Source organism: Anomalospiza imberbis, chromosome 5, assembly GCF_031753505.1.
Source record: "Anomalospiza imberbis isolate Cuckoo-Finch-1a 21T00152 chromosome 5, ASM3175350v1, whole genome shotgun sequence".
Lineage (NCBI taxonomy): Eukaryota > Metazoa > Chordata > Aves > Passeriformes > Viduidae > Anomalospiza > Anomalospiza imberbis.
Window position 1 is genome coordinate 11788551 of NC_089685.1, and position 18478 is coordinate 11807028.

Consider the following 18478-nt stretch of genomic DNA (forward strand, 5'->3'; position numbering starts at 1 on the left):
AAAGTCCAAACCAACCAACCAATCAAAAGTAACACTGAATTATCAATTATATTGAGTACAAAGTTAACATTTACAACCTCTTACAAGGATGAAGCGCTTAGAGGATAAATGTTGAATACTGAGGTCACTAATGTGTGTTACTTCGAATACAGGATATCCAGGAGATAAGACACAAATTAAAAGTTTGCTTTCTTCCATGATCACTTCCTGGGATTCTGTAATGATTCTATTACTCCATCTCATTCTTATTCTTTACTATAGAGAGTCCTGCCTTTTTCACTTGGAGGGAACTCCTGCTTTCCTCATCTTTCACATAGATCAATTAAAAAAAAAAGGAAAAGGAAGACTATTCACAGGCAAAGAAATGCTCCGAATGACCTTAAAATTACAAATTGTCAGTAATCCAAAATCTATTCCATTTTGTCACAGAGATAGATCATAGATGCCCAGACTCTCAGAGAAGGTACAGAACATTTACCTGGTCAGGAAATACCCACAGATAAAGGACAGCACACAAACTTGTGCACTGAAATAAAGAATACCAAAAAATGTTTAAACACCACTAAGGTTTCTCCTACAAGACAAAGGAAAGGCCAGGAATATGATGAAGTAAGACAACTCACTGTAATTTTTGTCTCCAGGACCCTAAGCCTAATTTCATTTGTTAAATATTTTTAAGGCTAAAGTAGATAAAAATGCATCAAAGGCATCATAAAAAGCAACAAACACACTTACTTTGTGGTGACTGTGGTTGCTCAAGGCATCTCTCACTGTGGAAGGGCTCCACCCTGTCTCTTCTGGCCTAATCACTTCACACCGACGTTCATGGCCCTGCACACATTCTTCACTGCCTTTACCTGGCTTTTTCCCATCAAGGGACACGTAGCCATTATCAGTTTCAGTGGATTTATCTATTGAGGTTTTTGCTTTCTTAGATCTATATTTAAAACAAATACGTGTATTAAATTCATTATTCTCTTAATTATTTCCCAGTCTAAATCCTGCTTATTCCTATCAACCAATGTTTTAGCTGTACTAAGATGTCCACAAACTAACAATATTAACATTTGATTTTGATGCCATATTTGTAACTATTTAATCTTCTAAATAATACCCATTATCCTCTCCTAAAATTGTTATAAAATAAACTGCAGTGTGTGAAAGAAATGTGTATCACTAGCTACTGAAAGAAGAGAAAAGGAAATCTGTTTTAAAAATAAAACTTCACAGCAGCTTTGGTAATAGAAGAACTACAAGCCTCAAAAGTGAAAGAAAAATCCTCTATTCAATCTTAACAAAGAAAAGAGGCATACTAGAAGTTGCTTTAATAATTATTAATTCAAAGCAAGCATGCAATTTCCTGAAGCTGCAAACAAGCATGCTGTTAGTACTCTGTACACTAATATTTGGTGTTGTTTTGAATATACTCTGCTTACTGACAGCCCTACTAAACAGAAGGGGATCTACTCTTTACTGCATTATCCAGTAACACCCCAGGCAACATTTTTCAGTATCTCTTAAAAACTTACCAATTAAGCTCTTTTTTAAAGGACAAACCTCAAGGATTTTAAAGGACAAATCTCTCACTCAGTAGTCTCCCCTGTCATCTTCTAGAATCAAGGTCCTTTCATAGACAATAAATGTACCAGCAAGACTACCGCATGCAAGAAGAAGGCTCTCTCAAAGCAAACATTTGGATGATTATACTCCCAAATTAGAAAGTGCAGTGGATGATGGTATGAAGAGGAAGAGGAACTTGCTACCTTACTGACAGGGACTTTATTCTCTTAAGCTTCTCTACTGTCAAAGTAAATTAAATTTTGCTTTTTAGGTCCTCAGAATGCTTGGTGGGGAAAGGGGGGAGAGAAAACAAGAGGAAAGTGTTATAAATAATACTTCTGAAATTTTTTATTTCAAATAGAGCAATGGGCATAGGTCAGGGAACTATCAATTGATCCAATGCTCCTGTGAGGGAATATGCACTGCCTTTCTCTTTAAGGACGGAGGCATTCTGTGAGGGCTTGGATTACACAGCAGATTAAATTCCTCTTTAATATGTACATCAAACAAATTGGGAGAATTTGGAGAGTTGCCTCACATTCCTTCCAAGATAAGGTATTTCACACATAAAGGGGAGTCCTGAAAGCAAAAAAATGGCTAGGGACAGCTGGATAAAATAGGAAAAAAATCCAAAAAGGACCAATTCAGCTCACAAAATAATGGCATGCAAAAAAAAAAATGGAATAAAGGGATGCAAAATGATCAAGTGAAGAGACAATTTTACTGAGGCATTTAATCCTCCTTTCCTATCTTTAACTTCATTTTGTCACCCTAACTAGGAAAAAGGTTAACATTGATATTTCTTTTAAAGCAAAGGGACTGCCTTTCAGTGGCAACTCATTGCAAAATAATAAGTAAGGTCAGTTGTGAGTACTGAGGAAGTAGCACTAAAATTAAATTATCTGCAATAAGGAGGAATCCAGATAAGCTAATCTGTAATTCAAGAAATATTCCTCCAGCACTTCTTAAAAATTTATTTCAAACAGTGCAGAAGTAAATGCAGTTCTCATCACACACACATCCAGTCAGAAACACTTCCTCCACAAGCTACTAAACTGTATGAGCAGATTAATGAGCAGATTAATGAGACAGCTCTTCCAAATTTGATTTGAGAAGTTTTTATACATTTTATACAAAACTTTAAAGCTGGAAGAAGTAGCCTCAAACAGTTGAATAGGAACAGTTAAGAGAAAGAAGGAACACATGCACGTATGTACAACTTTTTCAGATAGGATTTCACTACTCAAGCAATGTTTGAGTGCTAAAATCGCAAGACCAAAGCCACTGGTCTGGTATCAACTAAGGCTCATTCTAAATATCAGGGAGCTTGACTGAAGTCTTTATTTGCATCTAACAGAGAAACCAAAGTTGGTTTTTTTTTTCATAAGAATCCCTAAATTTAAGCATAAGCCTCATGCCAGAAAAGCATACATTTAGGCTTAAAGTTAGGCTTTTGTGCACATATTTAAAAGAAAAACAAAACAAAAAACTCCACAGTAACAAACATGAATAATGTATCCCTAGTTGACAAAAATGTATGGTTTTATAGAACTACTATATATACATACATTCTTAATCAACTTTTACAATTTTAGGCTATAACTAAAAGTATTTCGAGTAAAACAAAGAACACCAGGAATAAATATAATGTCTTAAAGGCTTGAATATATGCAAAAGCTAAATCAAGAATGAGTCTTATTCATGCATTATCCAGAGAAAATACTAAGGAAAAGTTAAAGTTTCTGGAAGAGTGTGGATTTGCACTCTGAAGTATTCTTTCAACATATTTTCATTGGGGTTGATCAGAAAAACTCTCCTCTCTGTTCCCACTGCAAAACTTTTAGAGATTACAAGATTTTAGAGGTTACAAGATTTCTTCTAGAGTAAGGACATATGCAGAGCAAATTCCCAAATCAGTACTGCACTCTGAACAAATCACCTGCTTGGATAATGCCCTCTTTTCAAATAAAATTTATCAATAGTATTTTCTAAATTGCCCCTGTGCTGGATTAAAGTTTAGAATTATAATTTTTAAGTCAGACTGAGTTCTGCCAATGGAAAGGATATTTACTGAATACATAGTTCCAGTTTACCAATGATCTGAGCACAGGCAAATGGTGTAGGTACACAGGGTCCTGCCCTAACACAGAGATTGTAACTTCTGAGGTTAATTTGAAATCATGTATTTACAACCTATACTTAAAATTCTAGAAAACAATATGTCAAAGATTGGTGTAAGTGAAAAACTGCTGAAAATAAATACTAATCAGACATTCTATATAAGACATTCTAATGTGCTTATCTAAAGAGCTTCCAAGTATGTCTTAAGAAACAGGACAAGTGTAGCTGTGAGGCTTCCTTGCACTGAGCTTTCATACGATTTTCTTTAAGTAATATTACCAAGTAGTCAATGTACTCCACACTGTGCTTTTGCTTCCTCATTCCTAGCCCCACTCCCATTGTGCTGACAAAACTGTTTGTATTACCATGAAAAAAATTACATGAAGAAACTGAACTGTATGTTCCCTTGGGGAAAAAAAAAAAAAAAGGTGTTTTTCATCTGAACAAGTTTGTATGGCTCTAGACATAAAAACAACTGTGCCTTTGCAACTGAAGGGGTAACAAAGGACTAAGGCCTGTTTACAGCCCTCTCAGTCACTCCCTCTTCTTTTTCCTTTGAAGATACTGTATATACTAAGTAGTCATCATGGAGGCTTAACATCTATCTATATATACACACTACCTCTCATTAAAAGGTTTAAACAAGTCTTTAGGATAAGTTCCACATAGCCCTTCTCAACTGAAAATACTCTGAGCCCAACAGCAAGAAAGGCAAGAAAAAAAATCTTCCAACACTCTTCCTACTGCAGAACAGTATCTTCAATGAAGGGAAAACAAAACATTAAAAAGTTTACAAGATTACACTTGAAACATACCAGAGAATAATGCTCACAGACCCAAAGAACAGCCCTGGTGCCTATCACTATGACCCACAGTTTATCAGAGAGAGCTTAACCCATACAGGAGAATGTCAAATGAACTCTCCTCTTACAACACTTACAACATTTTCAAAACTTGTCCAAGGTTTTAAGTAGATACTCCCAGCAGGTAACATAAGTTTTACCAGTGGTTAAGAGCACGGATCACAGGTATGACAGACATGTTAGTGTTGCTGTATTTACAATGCAGCATGCACAACAAAACATCAATGTAATAATTTGCATTATCCCTTTTCTCAGTTTAATACTATTTACTGAGTATATTTTCACTTATTAATAAATGTTGATACATAGCACTCAAAATGCTGCATGCATGGCATGTCTTGTACATAGAGCTATAGAATGGGTTTTTGAAAAACTTTTTTTAATAGCCCAATCAGTGTTTATTTGAATCCTGAAGAAAAAGTGTGTCATTTGATGACAATGACAGAGTTGAATAAGCATTCTCTTGGACTAACAAGGAGGTAATGTAATAAAGTAAAATTAAACAGTTGAACTTTTTTCATTGGATTAAAACTGAGAAACTAAGTTGGGTTTTTTTTTTTTCCTAATAGCCTACACAGTGTAGTAAAACAACAAAACATAATTTAACTAAAAGTTAATTCTGCTCTCTGCTCTCATGAAATCCCACCTGGAGCATCGTGCTAAGCTCTGGGGCCCCCAACATGAGAAGGACATTGCACTGTGGGAACAAGTCCAAAGGAGGGACAAGATGATCAGAGGGCTGGAGCACCTCTCTTGTGAAGACAGCTGAGAGAACTGGGGCTGTTCAGCCTGGAGAAGAGGCTCCAGGGAGACCTCTGAGCACCTTCCAGAGCTGGAGAGGGACTTTTTACAAGAGCATGTAGTGACAGGACAAGGGACAATGGTTTCAAATGGAAAAAAGGTAGGTTAAGTTTTCAGTATTAGAAAGAAATTATTAAGTGAGGGGGTGGTAAGAGTAGAACAGGTTGCCCAGAGAAGCTGTGGCTGCCCCGTCCCTGGAGAGTTCAAATCCACACTGCATGGGGCTCTGCGCAACCTGGTCTAGTGGAAGTTGCCCCTGCCTATGCCAAGGCGGGAGAAGTAGATGATCTTTAAGGTCCTTTCCAACACAAATTATTCTATGACAATTCAATACTTTTTCAAATTTATTGCATCAGCATTTGCAAAAGTCAAGAAACAACACATTAGTCCATCTTCAAATACTCAGATGAGTTTGCTATTAATAGCAAAAACTAGATCAACAGAAGTTTAATCATTACATCAATATTTACTTAATTAGAAAAGGGATAGTGCATCTCTAACACATACATAGCCTTGAATAAATACAAACCCTGATAAAAAGAAAGCAGCATGCCAGATATCTCTGAAGACAGCGCCAATACTGCAAGAGGTGCTTGTACCGTAGCTCTGCACTGTTCCCTCCTGTGTGTTATCTGTGGTACTAGAGCCATCTCCTTCCCTATGTACTTCCAAATGCGCTGCTTTCCTTAATTTCCTTTGTCAGAAGAGATTAAAATGGGAAGGTAGTTTTGTAAGTGCAATCTGCTAGCTCTATAATGTGTTCAGCAGTTTAAGCATGCAAAAACAAGCAAGATTTCAAAGTATATTGCTAAAACTTTGTCATATCAATTTAATAAACTCCATTTAATAAAAAAACCATGATACATTCATTATTATACACTTAAACACAAAACACATTTCATTTCATCATCAAAGCTTAGACCTACAAAAGTCACTGCTGCAGTGTTTCCCATTTTAATGGGACAATTCACTGTAGCAAATCACAGTCAGTGGAGTGCTTGGAAGACTTAAATTCTACATTTCCAAGAGCAGCTCTTTTCACATATACTTTCCACAGATTATTAGCCAGATTTATAAAACCACATTTGAAGTAATACAAACACTGTCACTCCACCACTATTCAGATAACTGTTTTGAGAAAAATGTCAGATTTAATGCATTAAAATTCAAATAAAACTATGCCTAAATTAGTCAATGCATAAATGTTATAGAGCACCAATTAAGCACATTTTGAAGTTCCAAATAAAAACAGAGCACCAATTTCTCATCTTTAGCAACGCACAGACTGTAAACCCCTACATTTTTTTTCATGCACATTCTCTACAATAGTTTAGCAATCCTAAATTATAAAGTACTTTAACACAGACTATACCTTCTTCTTTTACCCCCTGTGCTGGGAGGTGGCTTAGGAGTTCGTGTTGAAACAATCTGACAGTGCACAGTCCCAAGGAGCAACATGAGCCATATTGGCCCAACGACTTCAGTCAGAGGTATATTATGTGGGCTCTGGGCTGTATAGAATAGCACCACAGCAGCAACTGGAAAGGAAGGGAAATGAAGTTGATGTTTCATGTCTGAAATGGCCAACTCATATAGCTTTTGTCAAAAACAAACCAGTCAGATGCAGAATTTTACCTGCATTTTAAGCCAGCTCATGTAATTCTGAGAGAACTAAATTATTATTTTGCTGAAAAACTGCAGCAATTGGGGTCTAAGCAGTTGACTACTCTCTTAGTACCCATCTTTTCTTTCATACTTGTGATATTATAGGCATTGCTCAAAAAAAGGTGGCTGAATGAAATAAGGGGGGAAAAACATTTGGAAAGCTGTATCTGTCATGAAACCACTTCAACTATGGTGAAACATCAGTAGGAGACAAAACCAGAAAGTAAATTTCATCCTTAAAGCAGCCCAAATAATTTTATTTCTGTATCATGTGTTAGGACAAAGCACAATCCAGCGAGCTTGGTGAGACTTGAGACTAGAAACTCCTTACACAGCAGAATGCATTTTAAAGTCCATGCCCCAGCCAAGGGACAAAACTGCCCATATGGAAGGGCTGCCAGGCATAACCACAACCCTATAAACGCTCTATACTTGTCTGCATATTTTTTAGCAGTGAGGAAAGATCAAAAGACAAACCATGTAAACTATGGGGCAGTCCAGCCGAAGTGACCAGGGCTCCAACTAGCACTTGTGGTTGGAAAAAGAACCAGTTTCCAATTCCATGGCTAACTATTAGTTTTGTAACCCTATAACCACTTTTGATATACAGCAAACAACGAGGCGCCTGCACCCAGAGTCAGAACACTCAGAAATATCTTTACAGGCTTCAGGTTAACCTGAACACATCCACCAGGCATGAAGCAGGGGGAAAATGCAACCCCTCTCCTCTCTGCTTACTCTATGTCCTTGTTGCTTTGGCTTGAAGAGTTGTGATGTATAACTCAGCTGAGAGAAGCTACCAAGAAAAAAAAAAACAACAAAAACACCAAAAAACAAAAATACCCAGAGAAATTCCAAGAAACAATTCAGAAACAGAACTACAGAAATAATTCTCTGTGCATAACATCTGCACATCCCATGAGAACTTGGTTTTGTTTGTGTATTACTGAGAAGTGAAAGTCTCATAATTTAAACCTATTTCTAGCACAAAATATACAAGCTCAACAGCTGTCACCAGTTCTCTACTGAAATTGACTAAAAAAACCCACAGCCACATACAAAGCTATGTGCCACATTCAAACATCTAAAATAAATCCCATGAAGCAACACCTAACAGCACAGAGACCTGGATGTGATGTTCTCCACTAAAGAGAGGTTTAATGTGTTTCTCATTAACTAAGCTTTAGCAAGGTAACCAGTATTAGAAACATGATGAACATACAAAACAATGGAAATATTATTGATTGTGGAAAAACTATTTCTAATTTCTCTGTCTTTTTCCTAAATTAAAGCAAAAAACTTTAATTTAGCATGGGAGCATCCTTTATTACTATAAGTGAACTACATTTTTGCTGTATAAGGTTTCTCAAAGACCACATGCATCAGTGAGAAATCCAACTTATCAAAAATCAATAAAATAGGTACAGATAGCAAAAGATAAAGTTATCTCTTTCTAAATGAGCTTATCTAAGTTCCTCACACATACAATTAGCTTCACGAGGTATTAAATGTAAAGAAGGAGCTGATTTTGGCTCCTATCATACAGTTTGGATAAACACATACCTCCATGTGAAATGTTTTGTAGGAGTAGGCATACACAAAATAATTTTAAAATTCTCTACTGTTACTTAAAAAACATTAAGTAAAGCAGAGCTGTCTAGAAGAAATCATCTTCCAGAAGACAAAAACCTGCAGATTGCACATTCCTACCACAACATATTTAGAAAAATATTATCAATCTGATATTTTTTAAGTACAATAGGAGGGAAATCCAAGAATTTATTTCTGCACAGCGTGACAATACCTTCTAGTTCAGATTATCCAAGAATTTCTCCCACCAACAGCTAGGCAGAACTGGTTGGAATAGGATTTCTTACAGCACTTTTAATTATTTATTCAAGTATTTACAGCATTTCGACTTCCGTTTTTCTAAAACACAGTGACTTATTTTGTAAAACGGACACAAATGAAATAATATCACATTGAACAAAAAGCTGCCTCAGAGAAAGCAACCTTACATTTCAAAGGCCAAGAAGCATTTCTTTTTAAAGCATTTAAAGTTTGGAAATATTTTTAATACCAAATTTTAAAATGCATACATATATATTTATATATCTCACCACCACAACAAAAAACCATTACATCACTATTGAAGTTTCTTGCTTTATACTTAAGAAACGCACAATAAATAAGTTTGCACTTCATTTTCCCCTTAGAATATAAAAATGTTTTAAGTTAAAAATGAGGTATTACTAGATACTAGAGAGATAAGGAAGCAGAAGAAAAAGGTTTTACTTCTATCTTAAGTCTCTGGCCTGTTCTGTGACCTTGAGTATAAAATATTTCTCTGTAGTTCTCTTATCACACATTGTGCCAATCACTTTACACTAAAGGAAACCAATGCAAATAAAACCTGGAGTTTAAATCTACAGCCAAGGAAAAGTTTTTCTTCTGTAGACTTACATAAATGCTAGCAAGTACCCTTGTAAAGTGAATCAATTTTAAAGCAGTAATTCCAAGCAATGCAATTAATAAATCTATAGAAAATACTTCAGGTAAATTATTTAATTATGAACACATATAAATGAAATATAGTCAGACCATTTTACAACAATATCAGTGAGAATCTGTCATGATGACAGAATGTCCAAACTATAATATCCAGATTCAGGGCATAAATATGGCCACTGGAATTTGAGGTGCTTTATTTTTAAGCTTCCATCATGGATTCTCCATGTTTTGGTGCTGCCTTACCAATCCTGTAAAAAAATTAATAACTAAGCACACTTTCTGAGTAAAATCAAAGCAAAACTTCTATATAAGTGCTTGGGGGGGGTTGTTTCGAATAGTTCCCAATAAGCAAATATGTCCATTTAACTTCAATTACATGTTCAAGTCTTTTAATTTATTTCAAAAACTATAAAATTCTGCAGCTAATTCTGCACAGTTTTAATATCAAGTATTTCAAATAGATGGATTATAGTGTAATATGGAATACTATTCATTATTTCCTGCTATCTCTTAACTCACAACCACAGAAATACTTTGTCCCATTACAGACCACGTGGATTAGGGAAATGATGCATTCCATCCACAGCTCAGTAAACCTGAGACCCAAAGAAATCTGAGAGAAAAAAGGCTAGTTATAAGAGAGCTCTGTAATTAATGTGCTAAAAACTTGCTTGCATTCAAAATCTGCATTGTCTCACTATTTTTCTATTTGTAGGGTCTTACAAACATGCCACAAATTAAGTGTGAGTATATTTTTAAAAAAATAAATTTACAAATAGGAACATAAAATTACTGCAATGGTGTTTCTCAGAATAAGACACCCATGAACATGGTAACAAACCAACCACAAATTATGTATTTTACTACCTATATTACCATAAACAAGATTAAAATTATTAACACTATGGGATCTCTTATCATAGTACAGACAAATTAGGAATCTATCTCAGAAATGGGGGTAAGAAAAACTTTAGACAGAAGGCCACATAGTATTTGTCAGTACTGCAGGTCTTGGGGCACTGGCATGGTGAGATTTCATACCTGCTAACAACATCACCACACAAGAGGTACTGCCTTTTTTTTAACTCCAGATATTGTTCTAATTAAAATTTCCAAATGATACAGTGATTCACAACTGAGACGACAGATGGTGAATTTGAAAAAGTAATATTGCATGTTAATTGGACTTCAGTGGAAAATTCATTAGTCATTTAGCTTCTCAGGGTACTTATATTGCTCCCAACTTTCATTAACCTTCTGTTCCATATCTGTTGTACAAACTTCTGAAACACTTATTCTTTTGGTGATAGATACTGACTCACTCCATTACATTCTTCCCTTTCTAATTTTCCTCTTATGTATCACATATAATTATGAGACTCACAAAGTCAGATTGCTAGAACTCAATACCGAATATCTCAAAAGCTGTGAACTGACTTCTGTTTGTTAACCAGTTGTCCTGAAGTGAATTAGATAGTCCTGAAAACCTGAACTGCATTCAGATGTGACAAACTAATGTGTGCCAAATGCTGAAGAAAACCTGTGAGGAGAGTGTTACATTTTTCATTATGCATCCTTTATATATGTAAAAGAAATGTTAAACAAGACATGCCTGGGACTGTGTTATTCCAATATTTTCTGAAAATACTGGAATAGACCTTAACAACATGAAGTGAACGAAGCAGCACACTGCAGCTTCCATATGGTTAAAATAAGGCGCTCATTTGAAGCTGATGCTGTAATCCAACTCTACCTTGGAGAAGGTAAAGAACAAGCAGCCAGAAAAAAATGACCCTTGATGTCACTTGGAGCCACCACCTGTAGAAGAACGGAAAGAAAACAACTCTCACGATTCCTTTGCGGGTCAAAGATGTCCAAGGACTTTCAGGTTTTGCTTTAGCAAAAGCAGATCCTTTAAAAAAAGAAAAAAATATATTTATTTCATCATTATGGCTAATAGAAATCTCAGTTGTTCAACAGCAGAGTAGTCACGACAGTGAAATGGTGGAAATGTAAGATTTATACAAATAATTGCATTTAATAACTGCTCCTTTAAATAACTATCTCCTCAATCCAAATATGGCATAAACTGTTGATGCCCTCTTGACTGCCACTATCAGGAACTTCTACAAATACTTGTATTTCAGAATGTTCGAATAACAAAACATTGCCATGTCAAAATTATTCTAAAATGAATTATTAAAAATTGTTCTGTTTCATACAGGTATCAGAAACTTTATACGAAGCAGTAAGTCTCATGAAAACTCTACATGCCTATGCAGGCAGAGCAGAGTTCTTTCCCAACACAGAAAAGGGATCTAAAATAGCAACATCTGTAAATTGCACCAGCCATGTCATTGAGGAAAACTAAATGAGCTTAGGAAGCACTGAAGTGAATTTGTCCAGCTGAGGACGAGCTCCAGGAGCAGGGAAGCCACCCAAAGAACAATTTATCTTTGTGTCTCCTTATATAATATTTTTTATCTCTCTCATTCAAATGTCCTTTCTCTTCCCTATCTCTCCATGTATTTTTCTTCCCAGCCAGAAAACTATGTAAAATTTACTTAATGGGGATGTGACTTAATCTTTGAAAAGTTATTGACTGAAAGGGTAACTACTGCATGCTGCTACATCATCCCCATCTCATTTACAAGCAGCACTGGCACTAGTAAGTTCCAAGCTGAAAAGTAAAACACTACCTGCTCTGAAACTACTTTAATGTCAACTTAGACATCCATGCGCAATAAATAAGGCTATTTAAAGGCTATTCATGTACATCACTGCACTGAAAAGGTCTAACATTGTTTCTTAGTTTCTTTTAAGTTCAAATGTTATTTGATTTTGTTTCTCTCACATTCCCATTAAAAAAAAAAAATTAACTGTTAGGTGATGTGAGAACAGCAATCTGCACAACCACAGGGCAGATCAAAGAGAAAATGGGAGGAAGGAGGCCAAATAATACATTGCAGGGTTCTCCCAGGGTTCTCCTCACAGACCCATCACTGGAACCATCAGCTCAGCTCAGGCCCATCTCCATGAGGCCAGAGCAGGAGAGAGGCAGAAAAGCAGGTGGGAATCCAAACCGTGGAATGTACACCACGACCAGGGCCTGCCCAGGGCCGTCCCAGAAGAGCCATGGACCCCACAGTCCAGGTGTGACCCCTCCCCATGCACTGCTGGGAGCAGCTCTCCAAGTCACCTTCCAGAGGAAAAGGGACGCTGCCTCAGGGGTGGGACTCACTGCGGGACGCAGGGAGAAGGAGCTCAGATGGCACAGAACTTACAGGGCATTTCAGGAAGAATCCAGGGGTGGGAGAAAGAAAGGGTTTGGGCAATTTAGGGAGGGACAAGTGCTGTGAAATTGAAGGGAAAGGGGATAAAAAGGTCTGCTCACACAAACAGCCACTGCCCAGAGCGCCGTTTGTCTGGCCATGCCACAGGCTGGACTCGCTTCTCCCTGGACTCTCCTGGGCCAGGGGCCGTCTGCTCTGTGCCCAGGGACACGGACATGGGGCTGAGACACGGGGCTGAGTGCCAGCACAGGCTGTCAATGCCAGAGCTGGCGGGAACCGTGTGGCCGTGGCGTGGCCGTGGTGCCGGCAGCCCCAGCGAGTGTGGCGCACCCAGCGAGCCCCGGCAAGACAGAGCTCCCATCAGGGAGGCCCAGGGACACGGGGGGCCAGGCCCCAGGGACAATGGGGGCCAGGCCCCAGGGACACGGGGGGCCAGGCCCCAGGGACACGGGGGGTCAGGCCCCAGGGACACGGGGGGCCAGCAGGCCCCAGGGACACGGGGGGCCAGCAGGCCCCAGGGACACGGGGGGCCAGCAGGCCCCAAGGACAATGGGGGCCAGGCCCCAGGGACACGGGGGGCCAGGCCCCAGGGACAATGGGGGGCCAGGCCCCAGGGACACGGGGGGCCAGGCCCAGGGACACGGGGGGCCAGGCCCCAGGGACACGGGGGGCCAGGCCCCAGGGACACGGGGGGCCAGGCCCCAGGGACACGGGGGGTCAGGCCCCAGGGACACGGGGGGCCAGCAGGCCCCAGGGACACGGGGGGCCAGCAGGCCCCAGGGACACGGGGGGCCAGCAGGCCCCAGGGACACGGGGGGCCAGCAGGCCCCAGGGACACGGGGGGCCAGGCCCCAGGGACACGGGGGGCCAGGCCCCAGGGACAATGGGGGGCCAGGCCCCAGGGACAATGGGGGCCAGGCCCCAGGGACACGGGGGGCCAGGCCCCAGGGACACGGGGGGGCCAGGCCCCAGGGACAATGGGGGCCAGGCCCCAGGGACAATTGGGGGCCAGGCCCCAGGGACAATTGGGGGCCAGGCCCCAGGGACACGGGGGGCCAGCTGGCCTCTGGAGGCCAAGGCTGGGTGTGGGGGTGCCCGACGTGCACTACCTGGCTTCCCGCAATGGATGCAGGAGATTGTGCTGGCTGCTGGGCGCATGGATAAAAACACTAAATAATGTTTTCCCTAGCCTTCATGAGGCATAAGGGAAATTACATACAGATAAGAATAAATTAAGACTAAATAAAGACTTTTCTAAAAGTCTTATATCATCTGACCTCCTGTTGCCATTTTGTTATTTAAAACAGGCAAGAAACAATCAAGGCCTATACATTTTTACCCTCCAGAAACTTCAACAAAACATTCCCTCCAGACATCAGAAGACCTAAAAGAAGTCTAAATGCATGGCAGTAGGAGACTTTTAAACAAGACAATGCACAAGTTTCTATTTTTTTTTTCAAAATCCAAATCTATATAACAAAATTTAAATTCTTAACCTTTCAATTTAATCTTAATATTATTATTTAACAATATTTTCTATCCATCTGCTTTAGGGAAGAGTTATGTAGGGTTGGCTGTGTTTTGTTTCATTTGGGGTTATTTTAAACCTACTAATCCACTTTTTTTTATAAGACATATGATGGCTGTTATTTTAATACTGAGAAATTCCGCTTTTTCTAGCTCAGAACCTACCTCTTACAAGATCAACATCTATCAGGTCTGGTTTCACATGTCCTGTTTTCTTTGGTTTGTTTCTCAAACCCTGCAATAGATAAATACTATCAACATACTTTCATGCAGATGACAGACATTACAAAAGACAAAAATATCTATGTAGTCAGTAATTGTATTTAACCTATACTGCTACTGAAAATTCAGGCAAACATGTCAAATTCATTGATTCAAAGTCCTATAAATTAAGCATTCCAAATAACAATGCACAATGGATGCCTTTAACACACTTTACAATCCATATAAAACCCAACCAATTACTGACCCACCAGGCTATTTTTCAAACAGGCACGGAGCACTCATGGCTTTGCATTATGCAGACAATGTATGCACACACTGGCAAGAATTAGTAAAACGTGTCTATTAGCTTTTCAGAATTTCTGCAACAAATTACATTCTTGAATCTCTTTTCTCCTTAGATGTCTAATTCAACTGCACAAAACACACTGTAACTCCTTAATTCCAAACCCAGATAGCAAATCACATTGCAATGCAGGAGCCACTAATCAGCAAGCTCTCAGAAATCCAAATTCTAGGAAAGTATTGAATATAGTACTGAATATAGATTAGCCAAGTAAAAGGAAGGGGAAAATCCCACACAATAGGAATGCTGCAAGAAGAAAAGCAAGCTCATTTTTTTCTTTTAGAAGCAGCATCTTCCATCACAGAAGAACCAAACTCACTGGCAAAGCTTTCAAGTTTGTTTTTAATGCTAAAATGTGATGCTGTGCTCTCAAGTCTCAGAGACAGCTGTGAGTTTATTCTGCTCCCCTTAGCTTAGATTCTTGGTCATAATAGACAGTAAAGAAATCACAGCATACAATTCATACAGAATATTTAAAAATATTTAGAATACCAGTGAAATTATGAAAGTCATTTAACTGTTCTCATTCAAAAAGCATTTAAATTGGTGAACTGAACATTTCTACCATTGCCATGGCTCATCCATGTGTATAAGCACTACTAAGATGTAAACATTAAGTATAAATGAAAGCATATAAATGTAATTATTGTCAATGAGAGACAGATCAGTGAAATCTGGTAGTGCTAATCTTTGTAAGAATAATATCAAGCAAAATGTTCAGTTAAATGCAGCTCAAAATATTTCTCACATCTAAATTCAACTGGATTTCTTTTCCATACAGAAATAAAGATAAAAAATCAAAATGAAACAAGATTGATATGTAGTTATAACCTAATGTGTCTATTAGAAATATGAGTTTACTTGAAACAAAAAAAAAATTTAATCACAACTGAAACATGAATAGGACACAAAGTTCTCGGAGGATGACAGAGACAACCAGCTGTATTTTAAATGCAAGCACTACAAAGACCTTTTAAGGCAAGATTTTTAGAGAACTGCAGTTCTAAAACTGCAGTAATTTTATGTGGAATGAGAAAAGAAGCCCATAATTAGAATTGGAAATTACTGTAATTCTAGAATCAGCTACAGATTCTTGTGAATCTTGCATAAGAGAGCCACTCCATTTTATAATGAAAACTGAAGCTTAAAAAGAAAATGCTGAATGATACAGTAATTTTCAAATGTATTAGTGCTTATGGACCACAAGATCTCTCTTGAAAGTCTAAATAAAGATGTGCCTCTTGGAAGAAATAATCTCCTAGAAACACAGGCTGAATCTTAGGAAAAATTTACCATTTGGCTCAAATTATGTTTTCATGTTAAAGAAAGAACTGTGAAAAAACTAAGTCAAGGGTACAAGCTGATGTGACCTTCAGAGGAAAAGAAATGGTGACTCATTCTTTAAAAATTCAATTGGTCAAACAGTACTTTCAGCATCCATGGACTTCACTGAGTTGGCTCCTAACTGTTTGCCACACACAGTAGAAGCATTCCACTTATTCAGATGCAATTTCTACACATTCTTAATGCATCACAAATCTCAAACATACATGGAAAACAGCACTTTCAGACTAGAGTTATTTAAAAAAAAAAATCAGTGTTTTATAATGCTCAGACCCATCCAGTTAGTTCATATAATTTCTATTCAGCACCAAGCACTTTTCAGGTAAGCATTAGCAAAAGAAGGTTTAAATAAGAATACGTTAAAATAATTGTTATCATTGTAAAAACTTTTTTACACAAATTTTAAGATTAATCTTAATAGATCCTGTTACAGTTATAACTAAATTATAAATTCATAGTAAGAGAAATATTTTCTACTAAAATACATTAATTTTTCAGATTTTTAGTAAAGTTAATTTATAAATCATTACATAATTGTTTCTAAATTTATAATGTCAAAGCACTGTAGGAGCTTTGAGATTAAAGCACTAATGTGCAATACCTGAACTTAGTCATGTGCCTTGGTGTTACCCAAATTGCACTTCATTCAGTCAACCCAAACTCAGACACCAGCTGTAATCTGTTAGCTATTGGACTCCTGAGCCAAACAAGATGCTGTTTGCAGTCAGCACAGGGCAGCATTTGCAGTAACTATTTGAATAACATGCTATTATGCAGCAGTTAATTAATGAACTCCTCTCATAGCTGTGACGGGGTTTCATGGCCATGGGAAGGACCCTTCAGGCAACCCCAGGCTCAGCTGTGCTACTGAAATACCATGGGGTCCAACTTCATGTACAAAATTTCTGTTCAAAAACTATGTAGCTCAGGTCAGTAACAGCTCCCACAGAAGGCAAGCAAGCCCCCACATACAGTTTTGTTCAAGTACTGAGGAGTGAAAAAACCCATCCCTGAGAAAACTGAAGCAATGTACATTTTACTGATGTCAAGTAATAGCGACACCTCAAAACTCATGCAGAAATAGCACAATACCTCCATGCAGTGTTGGAGGGAAAAAAAAAGGTTAATTGCAAGAAAATGTTAACTAAATTAACATCATGGGTATTTCATATACAACCCATAGAACTAGTACCTATAGGATTGATTCCTTTATCTCCAAAGCAATTTAGCAATGTGGCAGACACTGATGGTACTGTTAGTTAAACCAAAATGCACAGAACACTGTTAAACTGCTTGTTCAGAGAAACAAAGCCTGAGGTACTTACCAGTCTAATAAACTGTACAAAACAATGACAGCATCATAAAGGAGGGAAAGTAAACTGCAGGTATAAGGTAACTAACTGAAAGCAAAGAGAGCTCAGATAACTGACATTAGAATTCATCACAATGAAAAGTGAAAGACAGAGGTATTAACACAAGTAAGCCCTGTCTTATGATAAGTGAAAAGAAAAAAAAGTACTGAGATACAGAAAGATGCATCACACTAAATGGTGCAGAGTTATTAATTATGTAAAATAAATAGAGCATAGTATGCTGGTAACATTTGGTTACACTCCAGGAGTCTAGTTTTACTTTACCAGTATTAAATACCACCACATTCAATGTAGATTACTTCAGCATACACAACCATCAAAAAAAAAAAAAAAAAAAAGCATTATTACCTTTATTTCTCTTTGCTCTACTGATTTTTCCCATATTTGTTGATCATATGCTCCAATCTAAAAAGAAAAAAAAAAATCTACATTAGGATTTAAAAGATATTGATCAAATCAACCTTCAACAAGAGAAGCATGAAGCCAGCAAGTTATTTCCTTGGGAGTTTACAAAGAAATTTTTATCTTGGCTGGACAGGATCAAGCTAATCTGTAATTGAACCGTGAAAGAGGGGAGAGCTGAGCCTCACACAGCCCCATCCTCATCCCAGGACTTGTGCAAGCCAGAGCACTGGGAAGACCACGCTCCCTCCCACCCCAGGTCAGGATTGCAGCCTCTGTATGACAGAGAGCAGAACTATGGCAGCTACACTGATACGGTCTTTCAGATAACTTCAAAAGAAATATGCACATCTAGTTGAACCCATACCCTCAGTTTATTTTTTTTAAACCATCTATAATTCCTATTCCACTCCACCCACTTTTAAAGCCAGATGGTCTTAGCTTTATCTC

The 18478-nt window shown here is 38.0% G+C and overlaps 1 protein-coding gene across 2 annotated transcripts in view; it reads right to left on the reverse strand.

The window, feature by feature from the left end:
* The window catches only part of PHTF2 (putative homeodomain transcription factor 2), a 63263-nt gene that overhangs the window by 19343 nt on the left and 25442 nt on the right, over positions 1-18478 (reverse strand). Inside the window, exons 3-8 of one of the 2 annotated variants that reach the window (XM_068189605.1) lie at positions 17975-18031; positions 14507-14576; positions 11275-11433; positions 6718-6883; positions 5875-6039; positions 736-937 (exon numbers count right to left, since the gene is read on the reverse strand). In XM_068189605.1, coding sequence (XP_068045706.1) covers positions 736-937; positions 5875-6039; positions 6718-6883; positions 11275-11433; positions 14507-14576; positions 17975-18031 — 819 coding nt within the window. The remainder of the gene's footprint in view (positions 1-735; positions 938-5874; positions 6040-6717; positions 6884-11274; positions 11434-14506; positions 14577-17974; positions 18032-18478) is intronic. The other variant, XM_068189606.1, reaches the window with a different exon arrangement.